The sequence below is a fragment of the Jaculus jaculus genome, chromosome 1, assembly GCF_020740685.1.
Source record: "Jaculus jaculus isolate mJacJac1 chromosome 1, mJacJac1.mat.Y.cur, whole genome shotgun sequence".
NCBI classification, from domain to species: Eukaryota; Metazoa; Chordata; class Mammalia; order Rodentia; family Dipodidae; genus Jaculus; species Jaculus jaculus.
In genome coordinates, this window is record NC_059102.1 from 40,278,050 (window position 1) to 40,298,586 (window position 20,537).

Here is a 20,537-nt window from a genome sequence, read left to right on the forward strand (position 1 = left end):
CACCATGTCTGACTTCTGTATTGCAGGCAATACCAGTCTTAGAGGCCCGAGCTTGTGCAGCAGCTGGACAGAGTGGGCTGATGGCCTTGTATGAGGCCATGTTTACCCAGTACAGCATCTGTGCTGCCCAGGTGAGAGGCTGGGCTTCCCTAGGTAGGGCTGGGGGACCTGTGAGGGTGGTTCTTGTGGAATAAGAAACCTATGAGCAGGGCTCTGCAGCCAGGATATAGTCTGAGCTTTGCCATTTACGTCCTGGAGATCTGGGGAGAGTCTAAATCTGTACCTGGGTTTCTTCATCTGATGGTCATATCAGTGTCTACTTCAGACGGTGTGGGGAAAAGCTCAGTGAGAAAACACATGGCAAGTATTTAATACAGCATCTGGTACGCAGCACTTCCTCTTGGTACTGTAACACCTCTTAGGACTCTATATGTATGAATGCCAGAGAGGCTGGATGTCTGTTCACTGTTCACTTTGACTTCTGGTAGCTTGCTTCTCTTTGTATCTGATTGTCTTTTATAGTAGATTCAACTGTGCATTAAAGGAAAGATGAATGCTGGTAATTGGTTTTTCATTCATTCACCAAATGTTTACTGGGCACCTGTGATGTCCAAAGAGGTCTCTCAAGAATTGGAGATGGTTTTTTTATGTTTAATTTTTATTTTTTATAATTAACAACTTCTGTGATTGTAAACAATATCCCATGGTTATGCCTTCCCTCCCCCCATTTTCCCCTTTGAAACTCCACTCTCCATCATATCCCCTCCCCCTCTCAATCAGTCTCTTTTATTTTGATGTCATGATCTTTCCCTCTTCTTATGATGGTCTTGTGCAGGTAGTGTCAGGTACTGTGAGGTTATAGATATTGAGGCCACTTTGTGTCTGGAGGAGCAGGTTGTAAGGAGTCCTACTCTTCCTTTGGCTCTTACATTCTTGGCGCCACCTCTTCTGCAATGGACCCTGAGCCATGGAAGATGTGATAGAGATGTTTCAGTGATGAGCACTCCTCTGTCACTTCTTCTCAGCACCATGGTGCCTTCTGAGTCATCCCAAGGTCACTGCCATCCAAAAAGAGAAGATTCTCTGCCAAAAGTGAGACTAGTATTAATGTAAGGGTATGAACATTAAGAGAAGTGCTTACTGAGCATTTTGATGAGCACAGTATATACATTTAGCCAGACAGCAGGAGATGTTACACCCCTAGGGCTCATGGCTACCCCTGTTTTAGGTTTTCAGTATCAGGGATGTATTCCCTCCCATGGAGTGGGCCTCCAGTCCAATTAGAGGGCAGTTGGTTTCCACCATGACAGACATGCCACTATTGCACCTGTTGGCTCATTTGATCTAGCTGGCCAAATATAAGGCTTGCAGTGTCCACTGTTAAGTATTTTCACTGATGGTTTCTCTCTCTCCCATTGAACTGCATGCAGAATGGCTTCTTCCAGGTTTCTGTTAGTTGGTCTACATGGAAGAGGTGATCAGCTCAGTTCCAGCAGGATTTCTCAGTGACCTTCCAGCCCAAGTATGTGGAGTCTTCAGCAATAGGGTCTTACCATCTATTCCTGGTGGGAAACCAAGGGCCTCAGCAATGGCCTGTAATGTTTTGGGGGCACCAGGGACCTCCCTGGCCAACAACTCACTGGAAGGTATTCCATCCCTGGCATTGAAAATTTTCTAGTAACAATCTATGGCTCTATGGCTCCTTAGTGTCAAGAATTGGAGATGTTTTGATGAACAAGTCTGACAAGGGTCCAGTCCTCAGAACTTGCACATTTTATGGTTACCTCTAAATGTTATAGAACCATCTTTCTACATCATTTAATTTTCACTTAAATTTTTTGACTTTTTTTTTGTTTCTTTTTTTCTTTTTTTTTTTTTTTGAGGTAAGGTCTTACTCTAGCCCACCCTGACATGGATATCACTCTCTAGTCCAAGGCTGGCCTTCTACCTCTGCCTCCTAAGTGCTGAGATTCAAGGTGTACGCCACCATGACTGGCTGAATTTCCTGATTTTTATTTGTGTTCTTAATTAACTATTAACACACTAAATAAAAACCTCTAAATAGCAATCATTTTGCAATACAACTAGAAAAATATCTAACTCCCCAAGTTATTGTTTGCACACTCCTATGCTGCCTCTGATCCTGTTTATGTGGATCTTATGTACACAAGAGATGGTGTTCTGCATATGTTGTTTTAAGTTTCGTGACTTCATTTCCTGCTGCTTTTTCTGGTTCTCTGTCATTTTCACATTTGTCATCCACAGTGATGTTTTGGTATATTAGAGTGCTCTTGAGTGAGCTGAAACAGAAAGGCCTTTAGTTCCTTTGTCACTCACCACTAGAATCTTAGATTTATTTATTTTTTTTAAATTTATTTTAGAGAGAGAAAATTGGCATGCCAGGGCCTCAGCCATGGCAGTCAGACTCCAGATGCTTGCGCCACCTACTGGGCATGTTGGAGCTTGCATGTGCCTCATCTTTGTATGTCTGGCTAACTTGGGATCTGGAGAGTAGAACATGGGTCCTTAGTCTTCTCAGGCAAGCACCTTAACTACTAAACCATTTCCCCAGCCCTTAGATTTATTTTTCTGCTAATAAGATTCTCAGTTTCCTTCATAGCATGTATATGCATGCTTGCATGTGTGTGTGAGTGCGTGTACAGGGAGGCAAAAATCTGCATTTATTTATTTATTTATTTATTTATTTATTTATTTATTTATTTATTTATAGTTACTTATTTGAGAGACAGAGACAGAGGGAGATAACAGGCATGCCAGGGCCTCTAGCCATTGCATACTAACTCCAGATGCATGTGCCACCTTGTGCATCTGGCTTATGTGGGTCCTGGGAAATTGAATCTGGGTCCTCTGGCTTTGCAGGCAAGCACCTTAACCGCTGTGGCATCCCTCCAGCTCCTGCCACACTTATTTTTTTTTAATGTTTTTTACTTATTTGCAAGCAGAGAGAGAGAATGGATGTGCCAGAACCTCTTGCTTCTGCAAACAAACTCCAGATGTATGTACCACTTTGTGCCTTTGGCTTTATGTAGATATGGGAGTATCAAATCCAGGCCGTCAAGCTTCACAACCAAGTACCTTTAGCCACTGAGAAATCTCTCCAGCCCCTTCTGCCACACTTATCACCATTCCTTCTTCACAATCCAATGGTAGTTTTAGTTGCTGTATTTTTTTTAAGTGCCTGGAACCAGGTGAGGAAACTGTCCTGGGAGTTACACTTTGGCTCTATTTTATTTTCCCCAGAATTAAGTCAGCGCACATCAGCCATTATTTGCATTGAGGTAAAAGAGCTTTGCCCCTCCATTTCCCAACAAGCACATCTGCTGCCCTGCCCAGCCCCCTCCCACAGGGTCTTATCAGTCTTTGCTCTTTGTACCTTATTCCTGTGGCTCCTTATTCTCTGTAATGATCTTGTGCAGACCTTTATCAGTGGCTGTTGAAAATCACCAACTTGGTTCCCAGGTTAAAGACCTAAACAAAAACAAATACAAATGCAGCAGCTTGTTTTTCCTTCAAAGAGTACCTGATTTGTCCTCTCCACTGATTACCCTTGCTCAGGCATAATTTTTCCATCTTGGGGTCCCCTTTGCTACGTTCCCAATCAGCTCACCAGCTCTTGTCTGTGAAACTGTTTTAGCAACAGGTGTTTCCTTGGACCTTTAGACCTGCTTGCCCCTCCTATACACACGTATTAATTTTCATCTTTGGCCTTCCACCTGCATGGCTAGAATATGTGTCTTCAGCTATGACCCAGTTCTATATCCTTTAGAACAAAACCTTTCCAGAAAGGAGTTCATGACCTTTCCTTACAAACATGTGCCGCATTCCATTGTCCCTCAGACCATCACCATCTTTATTCTCCATTCAGTAGCTGGTAGGGCCTGTTGTTTCAGAGGCAGTCCTCAAACACTGAAGTGAGTGGCCTTCCCTCAGTCATGTTGTTGTTTTGTCTTCATCATTGCACTTCCTATATCCATAAAGCTGCTGCTGTGTGTCGGTGGCCTTCCCAGTCCTCATAGGCAGACCTGTGGCAGGCCTTCGCCACCCCGCTTCTGCCCGAACCAGCACCCTTGTGCCTGCCCCGCCCTCCAACCTCTCCTATGTGAGGGATTATATGACAACGTGCTCCTCAGGGCGTACCACCGTGGAGTTTCTTGCTATCATCCTCATTCACCTTTCTGTCCTGCTACACCTGGCCTCATTCTCTGAAAAACAGACTGCTTATCAGCTCCCACCAGCCCAGTCGACTTGTGAGAACCATATTCTGATTTCCTCTCCTGAGCTCAGTTATGCCGCCCCTCTCTCAGCTCGTGATAGAGGCTCAGCTACCTAACCCCATGTAGTCAAATACAGTGAGCCTCTTCAGCTCCAGGAATGCTCTGCACTTTTCCACACTGGTAAACTTTTCACTCACCCACTTAGTATTTAAGGCCTACTATGGCCAGGCCCTGAATCAGATGCTAAATTTCAGAGATATTTTACAAACTAATAGAAAGCAATTAGCTGCCCACCCCAATGTCTCTTTAAAGCAGTTTTCCTGGGCTGGAGAGATGGCTTAGCGGTTAAGCGCTTGCCTGTGAAGCCTAAGGACCCCGGTTCGAGGCTCAGTTCCCCAGGTCCCACGTTAGCCAGATGCACAAGGGGGTGCACACGTCTGGAGTTCGTTAGCAGAGGCTGGAAGCCCTGGCGTGCCCATTCTCTCTCTCTCCCTCTATCTGTCTTTCTCTCTGTGTATGTCATTGTCAAACAAAAAAAAAGATTTTAAAGCAGTTTTCCTCACCTTGTAAAATTTTCCCGTTTTGTACGCACATGAGATTTTAGCATCCTTAAGTACATATTCAGGTGACTGTAAATCTTTCAGAGAGGGGGTCTCTGAAAGATTTGGGTAAGCAGGCTAGAGTTATAACTCAGTGGTAGAGTGCTTGTCTAGCACACACAAGGCCCTGGGTTCAGTTACTGACCCCAATTAAAAAAATTTTTTTTGGTTTTTCTTTTTTTTAACTTTATTTATTTATTTGAGAGAGAGAGAGAGAGGGAGGGAGAGGGAGAGAGGGACAGAGAGAATGGGTGTGCCTGGGCCTCCAGCCACTGCAAATGAACTCCAGATGCATGCACCCCCATGTGCACCTGGCTTACTTGGGTTCTGTGGAATCAAACCAAAGTCCTTTGGCTTTGCAGGCAAATGCCTTAACTGCTAAGCCATATCTCCAGCCCCTGACCCCAATTTTTTAAACATTTTTATTTATTTGAGAGATGGAGAAGGGTTCAGTTACTACCCCCAGTTTTTAAACATTTTTTATTAATTTATTTGACAGATGGTGAGGAAGAGGCAGATAGAGAGTATGGGAGTGCCAGTGTTTCCTGCCACTGCAAACGAACTCCAGATGCATGTATTACTTTGTGATCTGGCTTTATGTGGATACTGGGGAATTAAACCTGAGCCATAAGGCTTTTTAAGCAAGCTCCTTTAATTGCTGAGCCATTGCTCCAGCCCCTAAATTTCTTCTTATTTTTTTGATAGTACAACTCATTCCTTTTTGGTTTAAAAAATATTTATTTATTTGTTTGTTTGAGAGAGAGAGATTGGGAGGGAGAGGAAATTGGCATGCCAGGGCCTCCAGCTGCTGCAAATTCACTCCACACACATGTACCACCTTGTGTATCTGGCTTATGTGGGTCCTGGGTAATTGAACCAGGGTCCTTTGGCTTTGCAGGCACGCATTTTAACCACTAAGTCATCTCTTCAGCCCTGAATTTCTTTTTATTGAAAAATAAAACATATAAAAGAAGGGCTGGGTATATCACTCTGTCCTTGAAATAAATAAATAAATATGTGTATTAAAAAATCAGGTCAGTATCCAAAGATGTTTTATTTCGATCTGTGGAGTCCAGAACCTACCTAAAGCTTAACTCCCTAGTGCTTAGCATCTTTTTGTGCCTATCCTAGGAAATCTACTGTGTTCCTCCCTGCTGCATTTTCTTTTTATATATTTTTTTTAATTTTTATTTGTTTATGGAGGTGGGAAAGAGAATGGGTATACTACTAGTCCAGGGCCTCATTGCAAACAAACTCCAGATGCATGCACCACCATGTGCATCTGGCTTACATGAGTTCTGGGGAGTTAAACCTTGGTCCTTAGACTTCGTAGGCAAGCACCTTAACTGCTGAGCCATCTATCCAGCCTACATGCTGCATTTTCAGTCTACTTAATCATTTTAGATTTTGGTGACCAACTTGGACTTCCATGATGAGCAGAAGCGTCGGAACCTTAACGGTACACTCCATGAGCTGCTCCGGATGAACATTGTTCCCATTGTCAACACAAATGACGCAGTTGTGCCCCCAGCCGAGCCCAACAGTGATCTTCAGGGGGTAAATGTGGGTGAAGTATTGCTAAGGGTTGAGCATGCTGGAGACACTAACACACGCTGTGCTGCTTGTACTAACACTGGACCGCTGGCATGAGCAAGAGGTGAAAATTGAGAGAGCTGAGGTCATGGAGCCGTGGCTGCAGAAGCTCCTGTGAAGTTAAGGAGCTTCCTTTAATGGGTGGGGGGCTCCAGTGGCTTAGATGGTGCTATGAGCATGGCTTGTGGATTTCAGCACATAAAAGGCTGCATGTTTGGAAGAAGGGTTACCAGTAACCATTGGGTTTTGTAGGCAGCAGGACCAACAAGAGTGGTCATTTACATATTTGGGATCAGTGGTGTTGCCTGCCAGAGCCTAGCTAAGTGTCGATAGCCATTTCTTTCTGGACTGCATAGCTCACTCAATTACTGCTTTCTCCCTGCTTTGCAGGTTATTAGTGTTAAAGATAATGATAGCCTGGCTGCCCGTCTGGCTGTGGAAATGAAAACTGACCTCTTGATTGTCCTTTCAGATGTAGAAGGTACAAAGTAATGTTTTCTTCTTTTACCTACATGTGTAAGCACGTGACTTTCCCTCCTTGTTGGAGTCCCTGTAAACATTTTTTATTGTGCACAATTATTTTATGAGCCATACAGTCTGAAAAGAGTTTTTATGACAGAAAAGGGTAAGTGTGTCTGGAAAATGCAGTTTGAATGCTGAAGTGTTATTTCCAGGTTCTTTCGGTTTTTTTAGTAACAGCTTTATGAAATTATTCACATATCATACAGTTCACTTACTTGAAGTTCACAGTTCAGTGGTCTCTAGTAGATTCCCATGCTTGTACAACCACCAGCACAATCAATTGTAAGATATTTTCATCAACCAGAAAACATACCCATTGGCAGTCTACTTTTCTGATCTCCCAGCCCTAGACTGCCTCCAGTCTACTTTCTGTCCTGATTGATTTTCCAGTTCTTGAGACTTTTAAAGAAGCATACATTATGTGGTCATTTCTTTCCCTTAGCATAATGTTTGCAAGGTTGATGTATGTTATAGTATATGTCAATACTCTCTTTCTTTCTATGGTTAATTAATATATCACTCTGGAGGTACCATTCATCAGTGGACAGACATCTGTGCTCGTGTATGTAATACTGCTATCAACTTATTTTTGTGATGTTTTTGTTTCACCTAAGAGTGTAATTGTTGGGCTTGGGATAATATGTGGCTTGCCTACAATAACAATGCCCTGGAGTTAATCCCTAACACTGTGATTTTAAAAGAGTAGACCTTTTGCTTCATATTATAACTCCATGTTTAAAAGCCATTTGAAGCCAGGCATGGTGGTGCACATCTTTAATCCCAGCACTCAGGAGGCAGAGGTAGGAGATCACTGTGAGTTTGAGGCCTCCCTGAGAGTACATGGTTAATTCCATGTCAGCCTGGGCTACAGACCCTACCTCCAAAAACAACAACAAAAAAAAAAAAAGAAAAAAGAAAAAGAAAAAAAGAAAAGAAAGCCATTTGAGGAAGCACCATACTATTTTCCAGTATGCACTATTAATGTTCCCAGCAGTGTATGAGTGTCCTAATGTGTTTAATCATTGCTAACATTTATTTAATATGTACTTTGTTTTGTAGTTTACCCATCTTAAAAAGTGAGAAGAGATATCTCACTGTGTTTTTTATTCCTTTTAGTCTTTAATGCATACCATGGGATAACTTATTTTAAATTAGTGCTACCATAAAAATTCTAGGCTCACCAAGGCATGGTGGTACACACTTTTAATCTCAGCACTGAGGAGACAGAGGTTAGGAGGATCACTGAGTTCGAGGCCACCCTGAGATTGCATAGTAAATTCCAGGTCAGCCTGGGCTAGCGCAAGACCCTGCCTTGAAAAAAAAAATTCTAGGCTACTTTTTCTTATATGTTGCTTTAGTCTTCTGTGTTTCCCCCTTCTCACAGAAGGGCCCCTCTTGGCTCCAGTTGAACTCTGCGTTTACTCTGTTCACATTGTCTGGCTGTTTTCAATTCAGTTTGACCTATAAAAAATAAAGTAGTTTTGAGGGTTAGAAATGTAGCTCAGTTGATAGAGTGCTTGCCTGGCTTGCACAAAGCCCTGGGTCTGATCCCTAGCACTGCGTAAAGCAGGCGTGATGGTGCGCGCTGTAATCTCAGCATTGGGAGGTGGAAGGCAGGAGAACTGGAAGTTCATGGTCATCTTTGACTGCAGCCTGAGACCCCACCATCTCAGAAGGAAGAAAGGGAGAGGAGGACACTAGTTTTGTAAAAAAAAAAAAAAAAAAAAACCTATAGGAGCCCCAGTCTCTTGTCTCCTGGTTCATTACCAAGAGAACAGAAAAACTGCTTAATTGTGAGACTGCACTTGAGGTCAAGGAATATGGAAAGATTGTTCTGTGCTCCAGCAGAGATAGCCTAGAAGAGGCTGGGGCAGATGTACATGAGTTACTATGTCCTCTGCTCACTAGAAGTTAGAAAGACCGTACCTGCATGTCAGCATCTTTACCTTTGAAAAGTGTTGGTAATACATTTACCTGTGAAATTTGAAGCCTCAGGATAGAAACAACCAAGTTAGGATAAGAGTGAGCTACCCTGGGGAAGAAGGCACGTTGACGTCAGCAGGTTATTATGGAATTTCTACCGTAGGCAGACAGTGTGCGAGGTGCTTTTGTTTTCTTTTTTAGGCAGTCTCACTCTAGCCCAGGTTGAGCTGGAACTCACTGTGGTACAGGCTGGCTGCAAACTCAGGGCCATCCTCCCACCTTAGCCTCCCTGAGTGCTGGAATTAAAGGCATGAGTCACCCCACCTGGCTACTTTGTTTATTTAGTAGGTAGATCAGCCCAATTATGTACATGAAGAAACTAAGACATTAAATTCAGGTCAGTTAAGTGGCATGTCCAGTGTTGTCTGGGACTGTGCTCCAGTCTAAATCTATTCAATTGAAAAATTACTCTTCTTTTCCATATTGCCTGGCAAGGTAAAAATGGGCACCTGCAAAATCACTATGCAAAACTCAGTGAACTAGGCTGCAGTACACAGATGTCAATCCCCAAAACTGGTCAGCAGTGGGTTTAATTGGATTAAGTAGTCACCCAGCAAATGTTGATTCTTGGAGCACAATCAGAATTTTAAAGACCCTGTAGGTGGGGTTGAGATGCAGCTGCAAGGAAAAAGAAGTGGGAGGCAGAATTCCAGCATGCTGGGAGGGCCTCTGCATCTCTGAAGAGGTCTAGTCTTCTCCATACGGTTACCTGTCACCTCCACTTCTGTCCATGCCTGTCACCCCCAGCAGCATGCCTTCTGGGAAGAACTCAGCCTGGATTCCCAGAGAGCTGTGAGGTGCAAGTGGAGCGAAGGCCGATTCTCCCTCCTCCTGTCCTCACCACTCGCCTTTGCACTTTTCTGTCCAAGGCTGGGCACTGGTTTCCTGCCCCTCGCCACACCAGAGGTTGTGCATAGAATAAGATTGTTCTAAAGATCTGGGAGAATGGAGGGGCTAGGCATTGGTTTAAAACTAACATCGTCCCCAGCTACAGGTGATCCCTCACAAAATGTGTGTCTTTTAGGCTTTTGTCTGCCTCTGTTTCTCAGGCCACTCTCACCCTTGTCTTTTCCTCATTCATAGCCTTTACTCTTTTTTTTTTAAATACATATTTATTTATTTAGTTGAGAAGCGGGGAGAGAGAGAGAGAAAGAGAATGGGCACTCCAGGGCCTCCAGCCACTGCAGACGAACTCCAAATACATGTTCCCCCTTGTGCATCTGGCTTACGTGGGTCTTGGAGAGTCGAACCGGGATCCTTTGGCTTTGCAGGCAAATGCCTTAACCACTGAGCCATCTCTCCAGCTCTACTCTTTTTTTATTTTTATTTTTGTTTATTTTTATTTATTTATTTAAGAGCGACAGAAAGAGATGCAGAGAGAAAGAATGGGTGCGCCAGGGCCTCCAGCCACTGCAAACGAACTCCAGATGCACGTGACCCCTTGTGCATCTGGCTAACGTGGGTCCTGGGGAATCAAGCCTCCAACCGGGCTCCTTAGGCTTCACAAGCAAGCGCTTAACCACTAAGCCATCTCTCCAGCCCCTACTGTTTTTTTAATACCATTTTATTTATTTGAGAGAGAGAGAAAGGAAGAGGCAGATAGAGATAATGGGTGTGCCAGGGCAGACACATGCACCACCATGTGCATCTAGCTTATGTGGGTCCTGGGCAATCAAACCTGGGTCCTTTGGCTTTGCAAGCAAGTGCCTTAAGCACTAAACCGTCTCTCCAGTTCCCCTTTACTCGTTTTCAAAGTGAAATTGTGAGGAATTTTGAGGTTGCCCTGTATGTGTAGAACATTTCTCTGTTGGGGAGCGTAACTCAGCGCCTGCTTCGCAGATGCAGAGCAAGTGAGTGAGCGCCGGCTTCTCACTCCACCCTGCTTAGAAACAGTCATGGGAAATGGCACGTGGGAGCCACCTTTGCCCCTGCTTGGTTTGGGTTGTGTACTTGAGGTATAGCATGGTAAGTAGTAATGACAGAGGTGAGGACACTTGCCAGTGTACTCGGGGCATGGCTGATAAATGCTGTGCCAAGAATATAACCACGTTGGAGGTCGGGAAGCGTTTATTTAGCCAGGTCATACAAGCATGACCGGAGCTGCTCCGTGGCGTGGGTCAGCTCCACGCATCCCTTCTTCTTCCTGGTGCAGCAGGTGTGGATGACGGAAGCACGGGCCATCGGTGGCTTCTCTGTATGGTAGCAAGTGACTGAGCGGCTCGTCTGTGAACAGTCTTGTCTAAGCCACATTACTGACTCTTGTCCATTTTTTTAGGCCTTTTTGACAGCCCCCCAGGGTCAGATGATGCAAAGCTCATTGACATATTTTATCCTGGAGATCAGCAGTCTGTGACATTTGGAACCAAATCTAGAGTGGGAATGGGTGGCATGGAAGCCAAGGTGAGAACCTGGCCTAAAGCCAAACAGTATTTTATCCTTTTTACTCTTAGGTTGGAGGCTAATGAAAGATACTGTACACTTAAATATGCAAATACCTAAGTGTAAGCTTCATGAGTATTATATACCTGTGTTTATATGTCCTTATATGTATTTTTATTAATAATATATGAACAGTGTGTTTCATGTTTGTATCAGCTACTTTTCCTGTTGCTGTGACCAAAAAAAAAAAAAAAAATACACCTGACAAAAGTAGTTTCAGAAAAGAAGGGATTAGTTCGGCCCACAGTTTGCTCATAGAGTCTGTCGTGGTGGGGACGTCAAGGCAGTGGGAGCATGAGGCGGGGCGGCTGCTCACATCGTATCCCAGTAAAGAAACAAAGAGATGAATGTGGGTGCTCAGCTCCTCCTCTTTTCATTCAGTCCAGGACCCTAACCCATGGGTGGTGCCACCTACGTTCAGGATGGGTCTTCTCAGTTAAACCTCTCTGGAAACACTCTCATGGACAGGCTCAGAGCTGTGTTTCCATGGTAATTCTAAATACAGTCATGTTGATGGTGAAGTTCAACATTACACAGTTGTAAATTCCTCTAGGGAAGGGCCTGTGCAGTCTTCACAGTTCATAAATTGTACATTGTCAACACAAACATTTCTTGAAATTTTTCAAAAGTTCTTTCTTTTGCACTACTTATTCTGAGAAGCTGCACACTTACTGCTCAACAGTGCAGCAACGGCAGGTGAAATTCAGAGCCCCACTTGAAATAGCTCGATGTCCTCGAGGTCAGACTGTGGTCAAACTCCCAGACATTTACTGAGTTGCTGCTAAGTTCAGGCATAGAAAACCAAAATGCAAATGTTAGGAGTCCTGAGCCAGTGGGCTTCAAAAGAGAACATGCTGGGAACGGGACAGTAACATACTGGAGCTGTGCTGGGGAGGGAGCATGGAATATTTTATATTGTTTTATAAGTTTGAAGTGGGTGGCTAGGGCTGACTCATGCTTGGATCTGACCTGTTCCATTAGGTGAAAGCAGCCCTCTGGGCTTTGCAAGGTGGTACTTCTGTTGTTATAGCCAACGGAACCCACCCAAAGGTGTCTGGGCATGTCATCACAGATATTGTGGAAGGAAAGAAAGTTGGCACCTTCTTTTCAGAAGTAAAGCCTGCTGGTAAGTAATTCTTCATAAAGTCCCAGGGACACCCCATTCTAGATGGAACTGAAGACTAAGTTCTCAATCTGAGAATTCAGACTCTAATAAATCAATGTGTTCATGCTATGAAGCCTCATATTTTAAGCACTATTTGCAAAATTAGATTTTGCTTTGCTTTTGTAAAAGTCTGCCTCTCTTGCTTACTTAGACCTCCTATTCTTGCCAGAAAACATAAGCTGCCATTTTCTCAAGACCCACTTGCTAGGTCTCTGCTGGAGGCTAGGCACCAGTAAGCAGTAAGAGACACAGATATGTGTAGGACATGGAATCTGCTCTTAAGCATTCACAAAGGATTTACCCTATTATTTGCAATCAGAAATGCCAGCACGTTAGGAAAAACAGACCAAAATGGAATTGGACTTTAGAAGACACAAAGAATCTTGTCTACACCAGACATGCGCCAGTTGCTGTGTTCGTGCCTGAGTTCCTCTGGCATGATATTCTGACATTCTTTTGCACTAGTGATTGCTGTGTGTTAACTAAGCACACGAGGACAGCAGGAATTCCTCCTGCATGTGACGAGCCTGTGCTCATGCCGGGAGAGTGAGAGAGCTAAGCCCACCAGGTCTTGCACATGTTCTTGCAGGCCCAACCGTTGAGCAGCAGGGAGAAATGGCCCGGTCTGGAGGAAGGATGTTGGCCACACTGGAGCCTGAACAGGTGAGAGCCTCTCTGACGGAACTGTTGGGTTTCACAGCTAGTCACACTTTACGTTTCAGTACAGCACTCAAGCCTGCTAGTGTCATTATAATTACATTAATTCTAAGTCTTTTTGTTTTCTTGACTTTTTTGTCTTAAGATGAACTTCTTGTCACTGTGTAGATCAAGGGATGATGAAAATGGTGAGATGAAGGCTGCCTAATCCAGCCACTTAGCGGGTGTGAAAATGTAGGACAGTTCCCTCTCGCAGCCCATTCCAAGTCAACCAGCACACCTGTCAGGAAAGCCCAAGAGCCTGTTTCCTAGTTGACGCTCTTCCTCGTCCGCCGCGAACTGGTCCAAGTAGCAAATATGATAAGGCTGGATATGATGAAGCAGTTAAGTGAAAGCTGGGGCTGACTCCCTGAGTGTGCTTCCAGAGATGGATTTGAAAGTGTGTAGGTCCCTTCTGTGGAATGTTTCGATGTAACAGAGAAAAAAAAATTAAACTGGGGAGGTTGTCCACTAGGTAAAGTGCTTACTTTGCTCACTCTCTAGAACCTACATTTAAAGAGCTGGGCATAGTGGCACACTCTCGTCATCCAGCACATGAGAGGCAGACACAGGGGACTCCTTGAGGCTTGTTGACTAGCCACTTTAGCCTAGTTGGTGAGTTCCTGCCAGTAAGAGACCCTTGTCTCAAAAGTGGTGAAAAGTGTTTCTAAGGAATGACATCCAAGGTTGTCTTCTGGCCTCCACCTGGTCACATATGTGTGTACGCACATGTGTACACACAGGTAAGTGGGCAAATGAAATCGAAGGAGGAGCTTGGTCTCTAACCACTTCATTCCTACAGCAGTCACCACAACCATCTGCATATTCCCCAAGCTGATTGGTAAGGAGTAGAGGAGTTGAAGGCTGGAACTTTCCCTTTAACTAACTTTAAATAATTGACCAAAAGAAAACCCAGATGTGACTGGGTGTGGTGGCGCATACCCAGCACTTAGGAATCAGAGGTAGGAGGATCACTGAGTTCCACATCAGCCTGGGCTAGAATGAGACCCTATCTCGATGTCCCCCCACCAAAAAAAAGAAAAGCCAGATGTAAAAACTTGACTGGGAAATAAACTGTCTAATGTTTAAAAATCTATAAAGATGTGTGTATCATGCTAATTCAAGTTCTAGCTCCTATCTCATGGACAACTATACTGTCCATATTATCACTGTCCATACTATGCCACAGTTTGCTCATAACAGTAATTTGGAATGATAAAAGAGGAAGAAAGGAAAGGAGAGAAGAAATGGGAGGGGCTAGAAAGTGTAAAGGGAGGCCAATGCCGGGAATGCATGATAGAAAGTAAGGAGGCTTTAGTCTCTGATGACCAGCTTGGAAGCAGAGCCTGGCACTCCAAGAGTTAAGGTTAAGAACATTCTTGGGTCTACACATCAGTTTGGTGTTTTCACGGTTTGCCTTTCTTGCAGAGAGCTGAAATTATCCATCACCTGGCTGATCTGCTGACAGACCAGCGGGATGAGATCCTGTTAGCCAACAAAAAAGACTTGGAGGAGGCAGAGGGTAAAGAACTATCCATTCCTTATCTTTCTTGTCACTCCTCTCTGTTTAATCAACAGTTCTTACATTGGTCTAAGGCAAGCTTGTTGTTAGATAGGACACTTTAGGCCTCACTGTTGTGGAAGATAAATAACTTAGGCTAGTTAGCCTTTCTCTTACTACTCAGGATACTCCTGCCCCTTTCTTGGATGTTGTAATCCAACCTTCAACGGGGCTTTTCCTCTTTCTGTAGGCCACACAAGCTCTGGCTACTATGACAATTTCAGGACCAAAAAGAAGAAACCTTGAACCTCGCTGCTTTTGACAGTCAGCTAAGAGTAGCTAGAGTCACTGAGAGCGCTCTGAATCACCAAACGCTGTGCTAAGATGAGCTGTCCATATAAAGCCACAGAGGGTGGGGGAGATGGCCTAGTGGGTAAAGCTCTTGCCATACAAGTGTGATGATTGGGGTTCAGATCCCAAGAACCCACATAAAATCTGGACACAGTAGTGGGCATCTGCAGTACCAACCCTCCTATAGAGAGATGGGAGGTACAGAGAGGAGAATCGCGTGGAAGTTCACAGGCCAGCTAGTCTGGCATTCATAGCAGTGAACAATAAAAAGATCCTGCCTCAAACAAGGTGGAAGCCGAGGTCCACCGCTGAGAGTTGTCCTTGGACCTCCACACGTGCACCACGCCATGCTACGTGTACTTGTGTGCATGTGTGTGTGCATGTGTGCTATAGACATGGTGAAAGATGGGTTATCTCTTAGATTAGTAACCAGTGTGATATCATCAGGTGCTGTTCGAAAAGTCTGTGTGGTGCTCATAATTGAGTAGGTGAGACGATTAAAATTGTAGCACAGGTGACCAGTGAGGTCCTAGTACTTTCTCTTCTTTTCCACTTTAAAATAATGACACTGATTTTATGGGGATTCGAATTTCCTTTTCTCTTGGATAAGTGTGCCTTAACTTAGATACCTACTGAATGGTGTTTCCTCAAAAGAAACCATGCATTCCTCATCAACACTGCTTTGTTCCCTTAAACCACCCCAGTAGCTAGAGTTTGCTCCTTGTCTTTTAAATCTTTGTATCAGTGCAAAGGCATTTTTAAAAAATGAATGTCTTTGATAATACCCAGGATTTTTCAGTTAGAGTAAGCAAATTAAGACCTATCGAGGTTATAGCCATTGCTCCAGGTCACACAGCTTGTTTCAGGCAGACTGACTGCTGAGCCTACTAATGGTTCTCCGGAAACACACTGGACACACTGTGGATTAAGATTAGCATTTGGGACTGGTGATATGCTTTAGTATTAGGTGCTTGCCTGTGAAGCCTAAGGACTCAGGTTTAACTCCCCAGAACCAAAGCCAGACACACAGGGTCACACATAACCACAAGGTCACATATGCACACTAGTGGCACACGCATCTGGAGTTTGATTGCAGTGGCTAGAGGCCCTCGTGTGACAATTCTCTCTCACAAAAGGATTAGTATTGGGGGCTGGAGAGATGGCTTAGTGGTTAATGTGTTTGCCTGCAAAGCCAAAGAACCTTGGTGATTCCCCAGTACCCAGGTAAGCCCCATGCACAAGGTGGCACATGCATCTGGAGTTTGTTTGCAGTGTCTGGAAGCCCTGGTACACCCATTCACACTCTCTCTCTCTCTTTCTCTCTCTCCCTATTTCTCTCTCTCAAATAAGTAAAAATGAAATATTTTAAAAGGGATTGACATTTCTTTAAAAAAATAAGATTAGTATTTGAAGAACTGTATGTGTTGGCTCATGCCTGTAATCACAGTACCAGGCAGGCTAAGGTAGGAGGACCACTCTGAGTTTAAGGCAACCCTGAACTATACAGAATGAGTTCTAGGTCAGCCTGGGATAGAATGAGATACTGCCTTAAAACAACAGAGCTAGGGCTGGAGAGATGGCTTAGCAGTTAAGGAATTTGCCTCCAAATCCAAAAGATCCCAGTTTGATTCTCCAGGACCCACGTAATCCCGATGCACATGGTGGCACATGCATCTGGAGTTCGTTTGCAGTGGCTAGAGGCCATGGTATAGTCATACTCCCTCTCTCTCACCCTCTATTTGTCTCTGTTGCTTTCATGTTCACATTGCTGATAGAAATTACCTAACCAACAGCAGTTTGTGGGAAAAAGAGGTTTAGTTTGGCTTACAGGCTCGAGAGGGAAGCTCCATGATACAGGGAAAACAATGGAATGAGCAGAGGGTGGACATCACCCTCTCGCCAACATCAGGTGGACAACAGCAATAGGAGAGTGTGCCAAACACTGGTAAGGGGATACTGGCTATAATACCCATAAGCACACCCCTAACAATACACTGCGTCCAGGAAGCATTAGTTCCAAGATCTCCATCAGCTGGGAACTTAGCATTCAGAACACCCAAGTTTGTGGGGGACACCTGAATCAAACCACCACAGTCCCTAATAAATAAATGAAAATAAAATCTTTTTGTAAAAAAGTCATAAACATAAGTGTTGGGTACACAGAGGTATGGTACTTTCCTTTGACTCAGTATTCTTAATTTAGGGAATTATTTTTAAGAAAATATTTTGATAAAACAGTTCACATTAAGGAAGTATTATTATCATACTGAAAAATTAGAAACATGAAGGTCTAATAACATAAGCTTAGTCAAATTTATTAAGTTGTATCAATAGAATATTTAGTAGTAATTAATTATTTTGGGGTTTTTTAAAGTAATTTTTGCAGCATAAAATACATTGTGAGGTTAAAAACTAGAATGTAACATGTAATGTACACTATAATTAACATTGCTTTTGCATATGGGTAAAAAGAAAAGAAAATTAACTACTTAATATGTATAAGTAGTTGAAAGAATAATAGGTTAACTTTTACCTTAAAAAAAAAAAAGTTTGGTTCTTCCCCTCTAAAGTAAACATCTTGTTGTGGTCAGGTTCCCATTGCTGGTAGAAATCACCTGACCAAGAGCAGCTTGTGGGAAAAAGAGGTTTATTTTGGCTTACAGGCTCAAGGGGGAACTCTATGATGGCATGAGCGGAGGGTGGTCATCACCCCTGGCCATAAAGTGGACAATAGCAACAGGAGAGTGTGTCAAACAATAGCAAGGGAAAACTGCCTATAACACCCATAAGCCTGCCCCCAACAATACACCACCTCCAGGAAGCTTTAATTTCCAATAGCCATCAGCTGGGGAACCTAGCATCCATAACACCTAAATTTATGGGGAACACCTGAGTCAAACCACCATATTCCATCCCTGGCCCTTATAAACTGATGTCCATACATGATGTAAAATACAATGCATTCAGTCCAACTTTATAAGTCCCCATAGTGTTTATCAAACCCAATGATGTTCATACATCCCCATAGTCCAAGATCTTTTTTTTGTTTGTTTGTTTGTTCACGGTGGGGTCTCACTCTAGCCCAGGCTGACCTGGAATTCACTATGTAGTCTCAGGGCAGCCTCAAACTCATGGCAATCCTCCTACCTCTGCCTCCTAAGTGCTGGGATTAAAGGCATGCGCCACCATGCCTGGCTTCCAAGATCTTTTAACTGAGCCATAATACCAAAAATCCCCCCAAAACCCATAATGGCACAGAATAAACATTTATACTACAAAAGATGGGATTAGGCATAGCAAAGAAATATTCAACCAATACAAGATTTAAAACGGGGCAAACACCAAACTCTGTAGCTCCAAGTCCAATAACTCTAGTCTCTAAATCTGATAATCCTAAAGAGCAACAAATTTCTGGCGTTCCAATTCCATCCCCCCAGCTAGGCTACTCACAGTCCTGGAAAGCTTCATCTGGGGATGGCAGCTTTCCTTAGCAGCCATCTCATGGTCCCAGCAATCTCCAATGGGTCTCCACTGCAATCCATGGGTCATCCTCATGGCCCCATGGGATCTCCGTAGAGGCATCCAGCAAACCTGCTTCTCACTGCCCATGGCCATTTCCAAAATACAAACACTGGTAAGGGGATACTGGCTATAATACCCATAAGCCCACCCCTAACAATACACTGCGTCCAGGAAGCATTAGTTCCAAGATCTCCATCAGCTGGGAACTTAGCATTCAGAACACCCAAGTTTGTTGGGGACACATGTTGCAAACTCAATGACCCTCTCTTTCCTGCATTTCTTATACTCTACAATACCAGGTAGGGTACCAATTTGTTAATCCAGGGAGGGGGATAAAACAGACTTTGAAGAACAGGAGACTCCTTGAGCACTCAGGCCCCTTCAAGAGTCAACAGTTTTCCTGTTGGTCCAGTGTAGGTAAGCTGGCCCAATTTGAAAGGTTGTAATCTCTCGAACAATATGTAGGTGAATGGGCAGCAATTTAGGCCCAAAGATTTTATTTTTTTCTGTCCCATATCCCTCTGCTCACACCAGTTCATTTCTACATAAAGCAACCCTGTACAACTTCTCAGGACACTGGCATAACAGCAAACATCACACAAACTGCTAGCCCAGTCCAAGCAAAGCTCTTTCTCCCTCTTGTAAGCCAAACCTCACAGTCCACAGTTCTTACTGCATTCAGGTCTTTCAACTCTGGCCAGAATAGTCTATTACGCTGCACTTACAGCACTGCAAGGCATCTCTTAGGCCAAGGTTTCAAATCCTTCCACATTCCTTTTGAACATCAGTTCCAAAAGGCCAAAGCCACACAGTCAGATGTCTAGCAGCAACCCCACTCTCGGTACCACTTTATTGTTGCAGTCAGGCTCACATTGCTGGTAGAAATTACCTGACCAAGAGCAGCTTGTGGGAAAAAGAGGTTTATTTTGGCTTGCAGACTCGAGGGAAAGCTCCACGATGGCAGGGGAAAATGATGGCAATGAGCAGAGGGTGAACATCACCCCTTGGCCAACATAAGGCAGACAGTAGCAACAGGAGAATGCACCAAACACTGGCATGAGGAAACTGGCTATAACACCCATAAGCCTGCCCCCAACAATATACCACGTCCAGGAGGCTTTAATTTCTAATTTCCATCAGCAAGGGAACCTAACATCCAGAATACCTAAGTTTATGGGGGACACCCGAATCAAACCATACGTCTTATTATTCTATCTTGGTGATATGACTCTCAAAAAGAAAGGGAATTTTTTCATAGTTTCATGTTGAAATTTATAGCAATAAGAGTCTGGAGCATGTGATTCCACTTGGTTTTCCTGAGCATATAGATATGTACATGTGTCATATATAGAAAGAATCACACATGTATACTATTTGAAGAAAATTCTATGTGTGAACTTAACTATAGTTCTATTTAACTTGTTATTGTTATTTTTTTTTTCGAGGTAGGGTCTCACTGTAGTCCAGGCTGACCTGGAATTCACTATGTAGTCTCAGGGGGTCCTAGAACTCATGGCGATCCACCTACCTCTGCCTCCCAAGTGCTGGGATTAAAGGCATGCACCACCACACCCGGCATAACTTGTTATGTCAAAACTCATTATAAAAAATTAAAATAGGGCTGGAGAGATGGCTTACAAGTTAAGGCACTTGCCTGCAAAGCCTAAGGATCCAGTTTCAATCCTCCAATACCCACATAAGCCAGGTGCACAAGGTGGTGCATGTGTGTGGAATTCATTTGCAGTGGCTGGAGGCCCTGGCTCATGCCCCCCCACACACACACACGCTCTCTCTCCCCCCTTTCCTGCTTCCGCCTCTTCCTCTGTCTCTCTCAAATAAGCAAGTAAATAAAAATGTTTTTGAAATTAAAATAATCCAGAAAGGTAAGGTAGAAAGTCATCGCTGTTCTTCATGCCATCCAGACATTAACC

At 43.8% G+C, this 20,537-nt stretch overlaps 1 protein-coding gene across 2 annotated transcripts in view; it reads left to right on the forward strand.

The window, feature by feature from the left end:
* Nucleotides 1-20,537, forward strand: part of Aldh18a1 (aldehyde dehydrogenase 18 family member A1) — a 49,328-nt gene that overhangs the window by 16,897 nt on the left and 11,894 nt on the right. The window contains exons 5-11 of one of the 2 annotated variants that reach the window (XM_045155465.1): nt 27-131; nt 6,239-6,397; nt 6,818-6,908; nt 11,208-11,332; nt 12,353-12,497; nt 13,126-13,199; nt 14,661-14,754. In XM_045155465.1, the coding sequence (XP_045011400.1) occupies nt 27-131; nt 6,239-6,397; nt 6,818-6,908; nt 11,208-11,332; nt 12,353-12,497; nt 13,126-13,199; nt 14,661-14,754 (793 nt within the window). The remainder of the gene's footprint in view (nt 1-26; nt 132-6,238; nt 6,398-6,817; nt 6,909-11,207; nt 11,333-12,352; nt 12,498-13,125; nt 13,200-14,660; nt 14,755-20,537) is intronic. The other variant, XM_045155474.1, reaches the window with a different exon arrangement.